A 17,673-nucleotide genomic window follows, 5' to 3' on the forward strand; every position below is an offset into this window, starting at 1 on the left:
TGTGATTATTTACCTTTAAACTAGCTTTTGTGTTACATACATTTATCTATTACTATTTGCACACATGAGCTGATAGATGCTTACACATCAGAGCGAGCTTGTTGCCCATGACTTGCTACAAGACAAGGAACACAATTTTGAAGCTTCCATAAACTTTAACGTTGTTTTGTTTTCCTTGTAATTTTTTATTTGTTTTCTTGTAAACCAATTGTAGTTGAGTGCCTACGCGTTGCAGCAGAGTACGTACGCAAACCCGATGATGGTACGTCCATAACCCGAAATTAAACGCGTAACAAGTGCAAAGCCAGTACGTGCATAACTGACAATTGAAAACGCATGACCGGCATCCGAATGCGCGTTACATGCATTAAACATGCTTAATCGCAATCGCGCGTGTAACTCACGCTGATTACTTGTGCGTTACGTGGTGTTGGGCGCTTACTAAGGTTGAGTAACGCGTGTTACGTGAGTTTATAAGGCTTGGTACGTGTAAACAATGTCATTCACATAACTGATGCCTAAAATGTATTAATAATTTCATATAAACCATTTTTCAAACCAATCTGTTTTGACTTGTAACCCATCTGGACCAGACACCGTTTTAACCTGAAACCTGTTCCGACCCGATACCATTTTGACCTAACCCTTTTCGACCTAAACCCATCCCGACCCGAATCAAATTAATCAGCTTTTGTATTGACCTGTTCTGACTCTAATTCGTTCTGACCCATGAGTCCAACCACCCGACCTGATCTATTGTCGGTATCAACTGGTAATCACATGAAATGTTAATTTTTTTTAAAATTAACAAACTCTAGCAATATCATATACAAATTAAAGAGAATAAACTGATCGTTATTAACGTGTGAAAAAGTTATGGTCGTTTAAAAGTCGTATGGGTAGTTTGTTTTAAATAAGGGGTAAATGTGTAACTATTCTATAAATTAACAAAATTTGATTGAAGTTTAAGAACTAAAATTGTAACTATTATATAAAAAACTAAAGTAACTATAACGCTACCTTAAAATTTCTTAAATTTATGCGTAGTATGTTATACAATGAGCGACATGTTAAATATCCTAACTCATGTTTTATATACAGTAAAGATAATATAAAGTGGTTTACATTAAAACAATATAAACTTTATTAAGTTACGCTATCACCCATAGAAAAAAGAATGTCTTAAACCTATATAATTTTTTAGTAATTATTTTTTTTCTATAGTAGCTTGTATTCATTATGTTTTCAAAAAATAATAATAATATGTACGGTTTTGATAACCTCTCTCTCAAAGTTTCGATATAAATTTTGCTAAACAAAATTATATTCAAAACAAAGCATTTGTAAGTATCGTAAACTATATCAGGTGCCAGTACCGTAATAGTACGTGACAAACTGAACCAATACCGACTAAACAACATAGGTACCAATGTCTTTATTATCAAGATCAATATTAGTATTATTTATTTTTTTTTTTATAGTTTTCAATCAATGTAAAACACATGTTTTATTACATTTTAGGCATTTCATGACTTTATTTTCTATATCACGCTAGACGAATTGTGTAATCAAACTTTTTTAACTTTCTAACACATCAGTATTTTTATTCACTACTAGTACGAAAGCGGTAACCCGTAACTTTATGCTTATGACTTATATTTGTTTACATCCGATGCTATTGTAAAGATTATTTTATCTAGTACTAAATAAATAAATGTTGTGAAGAGAGCAAAGAGATATGGTTATACAGCATATCACATAAGTTTTATTTTGCAAAGGTGCATACCCTAATTTTCTAAGTAGATCAAATCTAATTCTTAATTTGCATCTTCTTCATCGTGCTTGCTTATTCTCCATGGCTGTAGATCTCAATTTAGGTTATGCTACCTTCGTTTGCAGACACCAACGCATTCACGTACGCCATTGGATTTTAATTGTTGAGCAGGTGCTTTTATGCATTCTGATATTGTATTTTGGTGCTAGTTACTCCCATGTTAGCTTGTTTTGAACTTGCCACTCCTTGGAATTAATTAGACATTATCACAATTCACAAGGGATTAGAAGCCTTTCAATTCTGGTGAGTTACATACGAAATCTTTCAGTTTATAATTATTCAAATTTTATTCCTTGGAGTTCTTGAATATTTCTGATGACAATCAAATTACCTTATGGACTAATGGTAGTAAGATTAAATAAGAGACACTAAAGTTTAAAATTCCAAGTTCAAAAATTTTATATTCAATATTGATAATTTCTTAAGCCAACAATACGCTTACAACACTTACATTTTTATCTTTATATTAATCAGATTGAAGAAACAATCATGTATCTTGTACTACAGTGGTAAAGAAGTCTCAAGGGCCGTCATCATCTCTAATACTATAGCTCCTTATGGTATGTGCTCTTTTCTCACTCTATATATATAGTTATACACTTTATTTTCTTTAGTTAATGAATCTTTGTGCACTTGAAGCATTGTTGGATGAGAGGATCAAACCAAAAAGCATTTTAGATAAGAACATGACATGAAGAACAAAAAAAGTCAATTCTGACTTACATTTAGCTGAGACAGAAATCAAACTTATTGAAGGAGAATCCTTGTGCAAAAGTTACATAACACAATATTAGTTTCTTTTTTTAAATTTATTTTTTTAATCAAATAATCATGGTAACATATTTTTTATGCGTTAGGAATTAAAAAGGGAATATTCGGGTATTTTGTGAGCCTTTATTGTTTGATGATGCTACTGAAGATGAACCTAAGGCGATTTCTATTCCTGCAACAACAGAAAATGTTTGTCGCCGTATTGAGGTATTGCAACATGGTACTATAAAGACTTATGATTTGTGCAGAGTTGACTTTTTTACCATACTTTTTTATTCTTATGTTTTTACTTTTTTTTTCTCTTGTGAAAAGGCAAAAAACGTGCTTTTATATTAGATAAGGTATTTGTGTTGAATCATTACAAGAAGAGGTGTTTGTTGAGGTCTCTCAGCTTATGCAGAGTGCTTTAGCTGGTTATTGTTGTTTGTCTTTAAGGATTTTTAGCATATTTAATTTGAGATGTAACATAACCCAACTCATGTGTCTTAAGTAGAAGTTGATTTGGGTAGATTTTGGGGTCAAACCAAACAAAAAACTGGTTTCTTAGTTTTTGAAAACCGTTTGGTTTCGTTTTTTTCGTTTCTTGATTTGTGTTCAGTTTTACCATTTGGTCTCAAAAATGTTTTAGTTGCAAAAAAATTGGCCAGACAAAAATGAATTTGGGCCTAAATCTTTTTTAACATATTCTGACATAGGTCATTTTTTATTTGAATACACCATTTGTAAAGATGCTAACCCGAGTCTGTCCATTACTCATGTTGTTTGAACCCGCCCACCAAACTGTTATATTTATTAGTAAGTGTGTTGACTTTAGTTGAGACCACAACCCGATATCATCAACATTATTATAATGAAATATTAATGTTAAGTAATTTGGATATTGTAAGGTGGCAAAAGGGTTCAAAATCTATTGCTAATTAACTTTAAGATGATCTCATGTACTGTAGGGGCCAGGCACAAAAAAGATATTTAAATAGTGGTTGAAGCAATTGGAAAAGTAAGGCATAAAAACCTTGCGGGTATGGGTATGAATTCGTTAACATGGAAATTTGGAACATTGGTTGCATGGAGATGTGGACCTATCATCCCTTTAACATGGGACATTCCAATGGGAATTGCAACCGGGACTGCAAACGGGTACGCTCTTCATTTTCATTTCAAGGTTAATTGTTGAAGTCTTTTGACTTTTATCTGAATTCATTAGTAAGTTTGTCGACTTTATTTTTGAATTGTTAAATCCCTTTTGTTACTTTTTAATAAGTTGAAGGTTTTGATCATGTAGAACAATATAAAGGGACTTATATACAGATTCAAACAAAGTCCACATGGTTTTAAACAATTTCCATGTCAAGAACTGTTTTATAATATAAACCTTACGGACAAAGTGTTTCATTTGTTATTTTAACATGGTTTGATTGCATTAGCTTGGCATATTTGTATGAAGGATTGGAACCAAAAGTGATCCACTGCAATATTAATTAAGCAATATTCGCACAAGTTATTAGGACCTGAAAAAAGCCACATCACCACACGATTAATGGACACTTTTGGGTTCTTCACAAATCTTATTCTGAAAATGTTTTTTGCATTAAATACCATTGTTTTTGTCGGCGTGTTTTGTTTGACATTTAATTCACAAAAGGTATTAACACAAATATAATAGTTGGTCTTTTAATAAAAAAGTTGACAACAAATTTGGATGGAGATATTGGGTTGGACTTTTAACTGTTACAAAAATATAATTGTTGGGACTAAAAAGTCAAAGTTAACTAATTAACTTAAATGGTCATTTGGGTCAAACTACGAGGACTAAAACTATATGTAACTTTATGTTTTATGTTAGATCGAGATCTTGGACAGGTCTTGATTGGGGCATGGGTTGAACTATCGGGGAAGATGCAGGCGTTAGCCCGTTTGTTGGGCCATCCGCGTAAGATATGGATGCATTTTAGCTTAGAAAGAAAAATAATTTCTTATATTTAGACTTAAAATGAATTGGGTTTTTTAATATAATCCAATGAAGATATATTGTAGTGCTTATGTGATTATCGCAAATATTTGTAAATTATTTTTAGATGTTATAGATGCAATTAACAACATGTGGTCAATTGAACAACGATAACAATTTTTCCTCCACATTATCAAACGTTTTTCATTTATATATGCTAACTTTTAATTAATTACATGTTATTCGATCATCTTATTCCATAATGTACCTTTATCACCGCATGCTAAACATAATTAATGATGTTAAATCAAGATTTTATGTACTCAACCCCATATAGTACACGGGTTTATAACCTAGTATATATATATAATAATGATAATAATTAAAGCAGATAAAACCTAAAATTAATTTCAAAACACTATTTGTTAGCATTTTTAAATATTGATCAACAATGTAACACATTCTCCAAGAAGGCATTGCCCAATGTTGTCACAAAATTCTTGCTCACTAAACTTTTTTCAAAATCTACAATATATGCATAAATGTATTTGATGCATATAAAACCTATGATTTCTGTGTATTTCTTGGATCCGCGGTATGCTCCTTACGTTCTACATGCTTGTTACCTCCTGATTTCCACCTTTTTGCAGAAAGCCGCGGCCTCAACTACATGACCCACAAAATGAGTACAATGAGAATTTCATGTTGAAAAAAAAAAAAAACTTGACTATAAATAAAAAATATATAGAAAAAAGTGTAGGCTTTTTACATTGAACGGCTTTAGAAACTTGATGTGTATAATTTAGACCGATTTAGAAGAAGTCGAATTTGTAAAAAAAAAAAAAAAAACTCTACATGATATATTTAGTTTTTTCCATACAAAATTTAGTTTGTCAAACATGATTACTAAAAAGAACTATATTATTTTAATAATATTCTAATTTGTTGAATAAAATGAGTTCAAAGTTCTATGCATTAATAAATGCATCCTCCTTATTGTAACCAATAATCCTCATAAGAATATGATGAGTAAATTTTTGCTCGTTTGAGCCGTTATAGTTAACATCTACCCGTTAGAGATAAAAACATAATCCAAATTTGACCCATTTGTAAGTAAATGATAAATGAATCACTAACGAGCGATGCAGAATAGCAAAAGCATACCATTTCTATATACTTCAACTGCTTTAGAACTTCATCAGTATCAAGCTCCTGAAGAACCATTGGAAAAAAAATTATCAGCTTTTTTAAATAGATGGGATTCGAGTTATAATAAGCTCCAAATTTTATTACAATTTGATGCTTCACAAAATGAAAGGCACATGAACTCACAATAATAATAAATTCAAACTTAAAATAACGAAAAAAAGTTTTAAAAAAAATGGCTGCTAAACAACTTCAAGTTAAAAACATATTCGTGAAAACGATTAAAGATATACAATCAAAGATAAGTTCTTATATATGTAACCTTTTATCACCAATATTCAGAAAAATATCTTCAGAACATTTTAATGAACAGAAAACTTTCAAAATGTAACACGAGGAGAGGGTCGGTTAGTGTTTGGGTGGAGTGAGGGCTAAATTTGGAAAATAGAAATCAAGGGTCGATCATGGTCATGATTAGGGGTGTAAACAAGCCAAGCCAAACGTGAGCTATTCAAGATCGGCTACCTAAATAAAACACACTCTAGCCCGAGCTCAAGCCATAAAATAAGCTCGTTTAGTAAACGAGTCAGAGCTTCACTTATCAAGCTCAAAGTAGCTTGCAAGCTTGATATTTATATTAATTTGTAATTAATATACTAAAGAGTGAATTACAGTTTTCGTCCTTGTGGTTTGGTCAAAATTGTTCAGTTGCAAATTTTTTCTGTAAAAGTGAGATTATTTCAGTCCGTTAACTTGAAGTACTAATTGTTAAGTAGAATGTAAAAATGAACAAATTAAATAAAAATAAGCAAACCATTCTCTCTGCAAGCTAATGCCATTTCCAACTTTTAATTTAGCATGTTCACATGTACATTCTGCTTAAGAGCTTGTACAGTTGTACCTAAAGTAAAAAAGACGAGCATGCCCTTACTTCTAACAGAAAACATTAACTGAGTTAATTAGTTGGATTAAAATGGCAAAAATTGGAAACCACAATGTCTCAGATTAAAAAAAAAACATCATCATCATCATCATCATCATCGTACTCAGTATATCCCACCAATAGCAATGCTATGGTAGGGTCTGAGGAGGGTAAGATGTAGACAGCCTTACCTCTATCCCATAGGGATAGAGAGGCTGCTTCCGGTGAGACCCCCGGCTCGATAGTAGTTTTGCATCAAGCCTTGGACATAAGGCACATAGCAATCAATCATCGGGACACCGGCTGATCGGTGCATGTGCCCTTGTCTTTCGGCTATCAACGCCACCACATGATGCCTGATTAACCTTCCGCCACTTTTAACGTTATTTTCACGAGATTAGTAAAATAACGTCAAAATTAGTGCAATTTTACTTTTGCCCACCCGAGGGTTCACACATATATACATTATATGCGCGCACCGCAAGCAGGGCGTAAAAAAAAAACAAAAAACAAAAAACAAAAGGTAATGAAATTGGCTGATAGGAATCGTGCTCAAGTTCTAGTTTAAATATCATTTGTCTATTTTGGGATTAATAGCTAATAGGGAGAGGAGAGTAGGTTTATGTTTAGGATGGCATTGCCATGGCTCCTGCTTGTGCAGTGAGAGAGGGCTCGGCCCGGGAATCTATTGTAACTTTTCTATACATTTTCATTAATACTATCGTTCGGTTCTTTGTTTGCCTTATTCTATTCTCTAATCTCAATTAACCACAATCAAAATCTATCAAACCCTATCATTGGCAATTATGGCCAAACCGTAATTTACTCATTAATGAAACATACCTGTGGGACCGCACAATCAGCATGGGGTGGATCCCAGAGAACAGAGCTGAAACACTCCCAATTATCACTTTGAACTTCAAAAAGCGGAGCCCTGAGATTAAATATTTGAAAAAAGAAAAATTCACAAGAAGTATTGTCACAAGGTGCTAAAGATGCCAAGTTTGTGGGTCTGGCAGGTCCAACCCAACATGAGCCCAAAACTTTGACACAAACACAACATGAACCCAAAAATTGTGTCAGACATATGAACCCAAACGGGACACAAATATACGTGGGTTGACACGAAAACGACACATTTAACCCGAATTTAGTTTATTTTTCAGTTTTTCTTCGCGATATTAATACTTTAAAACTAAAATAGTAAAACGAAAAATACTAACGTATTTTATTTATAAAATCTTATGTCAATTTATCTTTTAAGTTTTAAAATTTTGGCATAAATCGTCCAATCATTTTAATTTATAACGCAGAACACATTTAAAAGTACGGTATGCAAAATAAATGGGTCAACCTGCAAACCAACCTAGTTGACACTAACACAACCCGTTTAGCTAAGCATGTTCACGGGTTTAACCCGAAACTGACCGAAACCCGTTTACACTAAACCCAAAAGGAAGTTGATTGTAAAGTATCTCCAAACATTTTCAGAAACAATGAATTATAATATAGTAAAATGGTTGAATTGGGTTAAAACAGTAACTTTTGGGTGCAGCACATAATGGGCTGATCGGCTCGGATTGACCCAAACACCTTTTGTCCAGTTACTTTATAAACAATTACAGTATCTCAAGTATGATTATAAAAGTTGCATAACTTCAACAACGATCTAACTTTCTGAATAAAATGAGTATGAAGGTTTTTGAATTAATAAATGGCGTTAATTACTAAAAGACATAAAGGATCACCTGCGCCATTTTCCACAAACGAACCCGTCAACTTCATCTACCACTTCTCTGCATTGAAGCCAATTCCCAATAGAACTAAGACTTGAAAGTTTTCTTGAAGCACATTCCTGCAATTATTATGCCCAATGTCATTAAGGAATACAAACAAATAATAATAATAATAATAATAAAGTATGATCCATAAAAAATCTTACTTGATAGCTAGTACGCTCTAAAGGATTTACTTCCATAGGTTCAAGATAATCACTAATTTCACTGCATCAAGATACGATAGCCTCATTAAATAGATAAAAAATCAAGGCAAGGCATGGAGAAAAACCATATATTTGAGGGATAAAAATACGATGAAATGTTTATTTGGTGAAATGAAGAAGAGAACCATTCAGATTATATGAGGTGTATCAGCACGTAAGATGCTTGCCGGTCAAGTTTATCATGGCTATATAACAGGTAGAGAACAATTTTGGATGATGTTTTGACTCTTATGCATGTAACAACACAATAAAATTGGTCAAAACGAGTCGACAATCACCCAAAGTAACTTTTTAATGCATAAAACCTCCTATATCATTTTATTATAAAATATCATTCTATTTTCTTCCTTTGCAAATATCATCATCATCATCATCATCATCATCGTACTCAGTATATCCCACCAATAGCAATGCTATGGTAGGGTCTGAGGAGGGTAAGATGTAGACAGCCTTACCTCTATCCCATAGGGATAGAGAGGCTGCTTCCGGTGAGACCCCCGGCTCGATAGTAGTTTTGCATCAAGCCTTGGACATAAGGCACATAGCACTCAATCATCAGGGACACCGGCTGATTGGTGCATGTGCCCTTGTCTTTCGGCTATCAACGCCACCACATGATGCCTGATTAACCTTCCGCCACTTTTAACGTTATTTTCACGAGATTAGTAAAATAACGTCAAAATTAGTGCACTTTTACTTTTGCCCACCCGAGGGTTCACACATATATACATTATATGCGCGCACCGCAAGCAGGGCGTTCTTCCTTTGCAAATGAATCAGAAATATTAAACATAGTAAACAGAGGAGAGAATGAAGTGCACCTTATTTGTAAATATACTATATTACATTTTTTTCCCTCATTCACTCTAAAACACAGAAGGAAGCAAGAAACTTTTTATAACAAGTAGTTGAGATACAAATCCAAGGAGCTTTGGTCACAAGTCTCCTTAAGCAGCAATAATTATGCTAAAGAAGCTAAACAGAACACATTCTTCGAATGCCTTATGGAAATCAAAGGAGGTAGTTGACTCTTAAAGTCAACTACTGGTTTCCAAGAAAACCAAGTGATTAGAAAAAAGAGAGTTCTTGGGAACGTAACTAAAAGTTAAGATCTCAATGAGCATTGAGCAAATCAAACGAACAGAAGCAACTTCTACAACAAGTGGCAAGATAAGTTTAATTTACTCTATGCATTAGTCCTGCTGTGATGCATGCAGATCAAGGAGATTAAATTGATAAAAAAAATAAAAAAAGAAAAAAGAAAGGATGTCTATAAATGTTGGAAACGAATAAATGTCAATCCAATGACTAGGGTTTTGAGGTGTGTCAAACATAACCAGATAAAGAAATCCAAACTAGTAGAATACATACATGTAGAAGCAGTGGTTTAGCCAGACATGTTTAGAAGCAATGTATGCATTTATTTGATATAATGCAAATGTGTTTCCGCTAATAGGAGGGAATCAAAAGACTTTGCTCCATTGAATAAAGATCAAAACTTGTGAATATATATGCAGAGTTTTCGTCGTGAGCTTATATGATCATTAAACTATTTTAGCCTGTATGCTTTACCTTCACCTCCTAATTCTTTAGTGGGTAATAACTAATAACCTTTGACTAACAGCATAAGTTTGAAACTTCGACCCATTTGCCAAATTCGGGTCTTTATCTCCAGAGTGTCAATTGGTAAAAGTGTTTTCAAATGTTTAGAACCTCCTGAATCATTTTGTTATTAAAAAGACGGATTACGTTTTAACACTGAATACATTTACTATTTGTGCCATTCGGAAAAAAAAAAGACAAAAAAACTGTCAGCAGGCCGACCTGATCTCCCATTTTACCAACTTCAGGACCGGCCTATCTTATCTGACTAGTGGCTATACAGTCGTGTTTAGACTTCAAAATCTATGCATGGGACGCATCTCTTTGTGATGATGAGATGAATGTGGATACTAGATCTCCTACAGGGAGTGATTAAATCATCAAACCACATACTGATTTTGACTTCAAAATCTATGCATGACCTCCCACTATACGACTTCGAATATTTTGAGGTCAAAATCAGTTTGTGGTTTGATGGGAAAAGGTCATAACGGATTGAATATTTACAACATTCTCATTCATAATCAACTACAACAGTCCAAATGCATTTGAAACAGGCGGTTGAAATGGGTCAAAAATAGGTTGTATTAAAAATAGGCTTTAGACAACTTTCAACCATTCGTCCCATTTAAGAAAAAAAACTATTAAAAAATATAAATAAATAATAAAATAATCGGATTGAAATTGCAACGTTTTATATCAAAATGTATACGAGAAAAAACATACTCAGTTAGTGGGCCAGACCAGTCAGGAACCTCCGCTTGAAATTCTTTACCAATACGAACACTTGACCGAAATCGGCCAGTAACATCTCTCAGCATAGATGCTGTGGGACCCAAACAATTTCCAGACGATTTACCCGAACTCGTTTCCATTTTCTTTAACTTCTTTCTTGAACAAGAACCACAAAACCAACCACCAGCCGGTACCTTCTTTACAACAGGGTTGCAACACGACATATGAAACGCGTCTTCACAAAGATCACAAATCAGCATCTTTAACGTGATTGCTAACTGATCACACACTTTACACGCCTTAAAGCACCAAACATCGTTGTTTGAATCCATTGGTATCTTGGTGGAAACACGTCTTTTAAGCCCCCCATGTTGTTTAATAAACGAGACGCATGATTTTGATCCTTCCATTATCACAACACTAGAAGACGAACACTCGCCAGCATCATCCACTTGTTTCAATAAACTAACCGACCCACGATCAAGATTCGATTTTGATGATGAACAACTGTCGGTTACATGTAAACCCGAACACTTTTTAGATTTACTTTTTGGGTCTGTAACAAAATCCCCGTCAACGGATCCTGACTTTGAACCTTCGCGTTGAACCTTTCGTCTTTTGTATACGAGAGTCGGTTTGGAACTTGTCGGTGGTAAAACGTTTCTTCTTTTGTATACATAGTTAAGAGTGGATGTTTCGGACATGTTAACCTCAGTTGATAACTGAGAAGAGCTTAATAAGACCTGAGACCATAATGTGTTATCTTTATTGTTGTGTTTGGTTACAGGGAGAGGATTTGTCGGTTCCTGCCAAGATTCTGATTCATCGCGCAGGAGCCAAACGCGTGAGCTTTCTTGCTTCGGGTGGTCATCAATGGAAGTAGGAAGCGAACGTATCAACATCATCACCAAAACTGTAAGGATGTGTACACCGATCGGTTTGTTTCATTAACATGAGTTTTTGGAATTAGCAGCTTTGTAAACTTGATGCTCAATTGTAGCCAGATTGAACCTAAGCAAAATGAAAAACAAATATCATACACATGGGAAAAAAAAAAGAACAAAATTGAACCCTATTTACTTTTTTCGTATCCAAAAAGACATGGCAATTTTGACCCATTTAATTATGAATAGATTGATTTGGGTTGTATTCTCTCAACAAGTCGAGTCAAAAAATTAAGCTAGCAGGGTAGAACGGGTTGAAAGTCGTCAAGTATCTATTTTTATACGTTTAACAACCTCCTATGACATTTTACTTCAAAATCTCAACGGTTATTGTAGTAATATTGTTTTTGTAATTATATAACTAACATGTTGATTATCTAAAAAAAATCAAAATGGAACAAAACAGGTGTAATACTAGTAATTCAGATATTATCTCATCTAGTTGAAACTTGATTTTTAAGCTTCATGATATTATCTCATCTAGTTGAACTTAAGATTGTTTCTAAAGCGTTTGAGACGACAGAAACTCACATAGATCATCATAACTCAAAACATCAGGTGTAATACTAGTAATTCATGTTAGCAATCGTGCATCATACAGCAAGATCAAACTTATAAAACCAGATGCTTCATACCCCTTTTCCATAATTTACAAGAATTTTGCAGTAATTGGTTTTCAAATAATTTGCAAGAGTATGGCATTTAAGTACACTGTAAATCACACAAAAGTAAACAGCAAAACTGATACATAAGTGACTAATTAACAATGAGTTTTGCAGTAATTGGTTTTCAAATAATTTGCAAAAAGCATAATTTTGTATTAGGCACAAATATAAGCAACAAAAACAAGTTCAGATAAACACTTGCAAGTAATTTTCCATCTTTAAATATAACACTCATTCAAACAAGCAACCAGAAGAAAAAAAATGAGTCCCATCAAACTACCAAACGCTCCACTACCATATTATTAAGGGTTTTTCCCTTTCCTCTAAAACGATTACTTTTCTAGGTATTTCATCTTCTTTTAACCAGATTTTTAACAACAAACAAACATACCCAACATAACCTCACGTCTTCGCGCGAGCCTTACCTCTGTCCCACAGGTTAAAAAGGCTGCTCCCGCTGAGACCCTGGCCCAAAAAACCCTTCATTTATAACAAGATCTATAACAAACGTACCCAAAAAATCACATTCATAGCAGTACAGCTATTTGTTGGGTCCGGGAAGTGTGTGAAGAGGGCAAGTCTTACCTCCATCCCACCGGCTAAACACTACTGTTCACGAGTCGAGCTCAAGTCGAGCCAGGGTGGTTTTGAGCTCAGGCTCGAAATTAAACGAGGCAACTTAGTTAGGCTCTAGCTCAATTTTGAAGTTAAACGAGCTTAAGAACGAACCAACGAGCCGAGCCAAGCTTGGGTCGATTTTGTATCGATTACAAAAATGATCCAAATCAGCTCAGGATGTTTGAAATCAACTTTTTATAGCTAGTTTTATTCGAACTTTTATCGAGCGAGCCACGAGCCCGAGCTTCGAGCCTCGAGCTTTTTGAACAGCCCTCACTAAAGAGGCTGCTCCCGCTGACACACCCAGCTCAAAAACCCATTTTCTTTTTGAACAGCCCTCACTAAAGAGGCTGATCCCGCTGCTAACACCCACGCCTAAAAAAAACGTTTCTCTTAACCAGATCTACGAGACCTGAATTCTATCTAAAGAATAAAACAACTCGTATTAAAGAAAAACAAACTGGCTATGTGTAGATCTATAACAACAAACAACGTAAGCTATTTGTAGGATCTGGGGAGGGTGCGATGAGCGCAAGCGTTACCTCTATCCCACCGACTAAAGAAGCTCCCAAAAAACCCTTCTCTCTTAACCAGATCCACGAGACCCGAATTCTATTTAAAGAAAAAAGAACCCGTTTTGACGAAAAACAAACTTATCATAGCTTTTCTTATCGATCGCTTTTCGTAAGTTTCTCATCCAAATATGCATCCAACTCTACTATCCAATAACAATAATCTTACAAAACAAAAACTAGGGTTTCACATTCTCATCATCATCATCATCATCGTACTCAGTATATCCCACCAATAGCAATGCTATGGTAGGGTCTGAGGAGGGTAAGATGTAGACAGCCTTACCTCTATCCCATAGGGATATAGAGACTGCTTCCGGTGAGACCCCGGCTCGATAGTAGTTTTGCATCAAGCATTGGACATAAGGCACATAGCACTCAATCATCCAGAAACCGGCTGATTGGTGCATGTGCCCTTGTCTTTCGGCTATCAACGCCACCACATGATGCCTGATTAACCTTCCGCCACTTTTAACGTTATTTTCATGAGATTAGTAAAATAATGTCAAAATTAGTGCAATTTTACTTTTGCCCACCTGAGGGTTCACACATATATACATTATATGCGCGCACCGCAAGCAGGGCGTTAGGGTTTCACATTCTAATCATCAAAACTGCATCACACCAGTTGAATATTATAAACATATCTAGAGCAAACTACAAAAGCATACAAATCTTTACTAAACCCTGATTTCAAGACCCATAAAAAAAATAATAAACTGTGTGTGTACACACACACCAAGAACATAATCAAGAGTCAAAGCCACATGAACAAGAGTAATAAAAGCTATGAAATTTGACCGCTTTACCTAAGAAACCATGGAATAAGAAGAAGTTGTACGGACTGGACTGATTGATTGAAACCCTAAACCCCAAATCCAATTTGTAGTTTGAATCCCACAGCTTTCTTTCTTTCTTTCTTTCTTTCTTGTGGTGGTTTTGTTTTGTTGGGTTGGAAATTGGATTAATAATAATAATAAAATGAAATAATAATAATGGATACCCACTTTTTATAAATTTATTAACACAAAATATTTTAATTAGATTTATGTAATCTTTAGGTAATTATGTTTGAGCTTTAGCTCCACCCGTCAATCGGGTTTTTATGTAATGGGTATTCAAAAGACGGGTTTTTCTCAAAACAGGAGAAGGTGAGGTTAAGCTGTCTAATGTCGTGTGCGGTGGTGGACGTATGAAGTCGGCAGGCTTTATTTGTTGGTCGTTAAAAAGGAAAAAAAAGTTTGAAAATGAAATAATAATGGATACCCACTATTTAAAAATTTATTAATACAAAGATTCAAATTAGATTTGTGTAATCTTTAGGTAATTATGTTTGAGCTTTATCACAATCGGGTTTTACCGTAGTGGGTATTTGGGAGGCGCGTTTTTTTCTCAGAATACGAGATGGTAAGCTTGGGTTACTCACTGGTGTGTGTTGTCACGGGCTTATGAGGTAGCTGGGTGTTATTCGTTGTTTGTAAAAAAAGAAAAGTTTGAAAATGGAATAAGAATGAATCCCACTTTTTAAAAATATATTAATGCAAAGATTCAGGTTAGATTTGTGTAATCTTTAGGTTATTAGGTTTGTTAAAAGGGTTTTAATATTTGTCGGTGAGTTTTAGCTCAGTTGGCATTGGAGAAAAGTGAAGATTTGTGACGGAGCCCATAAGGTGTCAAATTTGAATCTGATCTTAATTGGGTTTTACCGTAGCGGATATCCGGGATGCGGGTTTTCTCTGGAACAGGAGATGATGGGTTTCGGCTACCGGGTGTGTGAGATCGCCTTTTGTTATTGGGTTACTTTGGATAGGTAGGCTTTATTCGTTGGGTTGTTAAAGAAAAATGTTTGGTATTTGGAATCTTGGATATTTAATGATAAGAATTGAAATCCACACTGTTAATTAATTTGAAATTTATAAGGTTTTAACATTTAATATCTTAGATATCGAATGCGAGGTCATGTGTAGCGTCATTAAAAACTGAAAACCCGTGTGTTTGTTTTATTGTCCCCTTGTAATCTTATGTCATCGGTTCCATATTTTCATGGGCTTACCGGATAAGTGGGAATGAGAAAGTATAGACATTTCAAAGTTTCAATATAATTTAAGTAGACGTGATCTTTAAGCGCCAATAAATTAAAACTAAATAGGAGTGTCAAATCCAGTCATTCTCCTTGTTATGTCATTGGCTACCGAATGAAGAAAATAAGATGAGACAGTTTAACTCGAATGCATGCCTCATGTGTCTCTTGTGGGTATTCTTCAAGCTAATTGAAGCTTCAGAAGTTAGCATGCCTGCATTCTTGACTTTGGCTGAGGTGCAAACGAGCCGAGCTCGGCTCTTCAATTGTTTTTTCAAGCTAGGGCTCAACTTCTTTATTATTTACTAGTTAATAATTAATTTATATACGCTTTTAATTATTTTATACATTTTGAGAAAAAATTTAGGCGAGCCCTAGTTCAGCTCGAGCTCGTGTGGGACCTTAAACGAGTAAAGCTATGCTCAAGCTTGACAAGGTAATTTAAAGCTAATTAATACATAAAAAAATCTAGAATGTCAACTTAAAGACACACAAGGCTTGTTAAGGCTTGACGATCCTAAACAAGCTTTCCATACAAGACTAGAGCTATGGCTCACTAACTAAACGGACTTTATTTGAGGTTTGGGCTAGAAAAGTTGGACTCGTTTTGAGCTTTTTATCGATCCGAGCTCAAGTAGCTCGCAAACAGCTTGACTCGTTTACAAATTAGAAACTTAAAACTAACTCGTTAAGTCCAACAGTTTTAGTTTTATGACTTTATCAGGCTTTGGGTTTAATCCTATTGTAGGAAAGGAATACACAACACTTAGTTCCCATAGCCAAAAAAATTAATAAAAATTAAAAAAAGATAAAAGTAGTAGTTATTTCAGAAAATGACTGATCAGTGAGATTACAAACAGTATTTTTACAACTGTTGCCTGCAACAGTTTACAATTAAAATAACTATATTATCCTCCAACATTTTTTACAATTAACATGTTTCTTTAAATACAAATCAAGTATTTCTGTATTTGTAAAACAGGAGTTAAAGAAAAATTACAGAATGAATCTTCTCAAAAATGGAGTGACTCAACCGTAAAATTTGGTAAAAAAAATTTGGTTTAGTCAAATAATTTGAAGACAAAACAAAAGCTCTTCTTTTTGGTAAGGAAAGATAATATGCTAACTAAGCTGTGGTTCTTCTGTCTTTTGAGTCAAAATCATTATGACTTGCTGAGTGATCAAAAGTCTCTTATGAAGTGCAACCTTTTAGCGTCGTGGGGTGATGGCTAAGACTTGAGATTTTAAGATTTTAACTTCGAACGTGACTCAAAATCAGTATGAACTGGATTTCCTCCTTGATGATGTTCCTAGATGAGACGGCACGGAATATCAAAATAAGTATGGACGGTTGACTTTTTGTCTTAAAAAAGCTCACGAAGATATTGAAGGTAGTTTCAAACGCTGTAAAAAAAAGACTCCTATAAAATTTAAATAATTTCTCACAATTCTTATATTATATAGATCTTTCCAACTGAGAAATCCATAACTCGAAATATAGGAGACTAGTTTTTGGTTATGTAGTTAAATAAAGTATGTTTTTGTCTTGTGAAAGTACATTATTTTGAAATAACTTGTTTCTTAATATAAATTTTATCCAAAATTAAAAAAAAACATTTTTATTATTATTATTATTTGTTAAAGTTAAATATTACAAGTTATTAGAGAAAAATTAATTAGATTTTAGATGAAATACTGAACAAAATATACGGTATTCCAAATTTTAAAGCTTGCTTAAGAAACAATCGATTTTCACTCTTTAATTTTGATTAAAAATTGGTTAACCTTTTATGACATATAAATGCTTTAATATCTCTTAAACCATCTTAACATT

The 17,673-nt window shown here is 34.1% G+C and overlaps 1 protein-coding gene across 1 annotated transcript; it reads right to left on the bottom strand.

Annotated features, from left to right (window-relative positions):
- Positions 1 to 5,047: 5,047 nt before the first annotated feature.
- LOC143596704 (uncharacterized) lies at positions 5,048 to 14,611 on the bottom strand. Its single transcript, XM_077075413.1, has 7 exons — positions 14,569 to 14,611; positions 10,952 to 11,971; positions 8,564 to 8,624; positions 8,370 to 8,476; positions 7,465 to 7,555; positions 5,718 to 5,765; positions 5,048 to 5,219 (listed from the first exon to the last, which is right to left on the bottom strand). The coding sequence occupies exons 2-7, from the start codon at positions 11,863 to 11,865 to the stop codon at positions 5,118 to 5,120; spliced, it is 1,323 nt and encodes a 440-aa protein (XP_076931528.1). The 5' UTR covers positions 11,866 to 11,971; positions 14,569 to 14,611; the 3' UTR covers positions 5,048 to 5,117.
- Positions 14,612 to 17,673: the final 3,062 nt, after the last annotated feature.

The sequence above is a fragment of the Bidens hawaiensis genome, unplaced genomic scaffold, assembly GCF_021521415.1.
Source record: "Bidens hawaiensis isolate Kalapana, Puna unplaced genomic scaffold, B.hawaiensis_p1.1 tig00046867_1, whole genome shotgun sequence".
NCBI lineage: Eukaryota > Viridiplantae > Streptophyta > Magnoliopsida > Asterales > Asteraceae > Bidens > Bidens hawaiensis.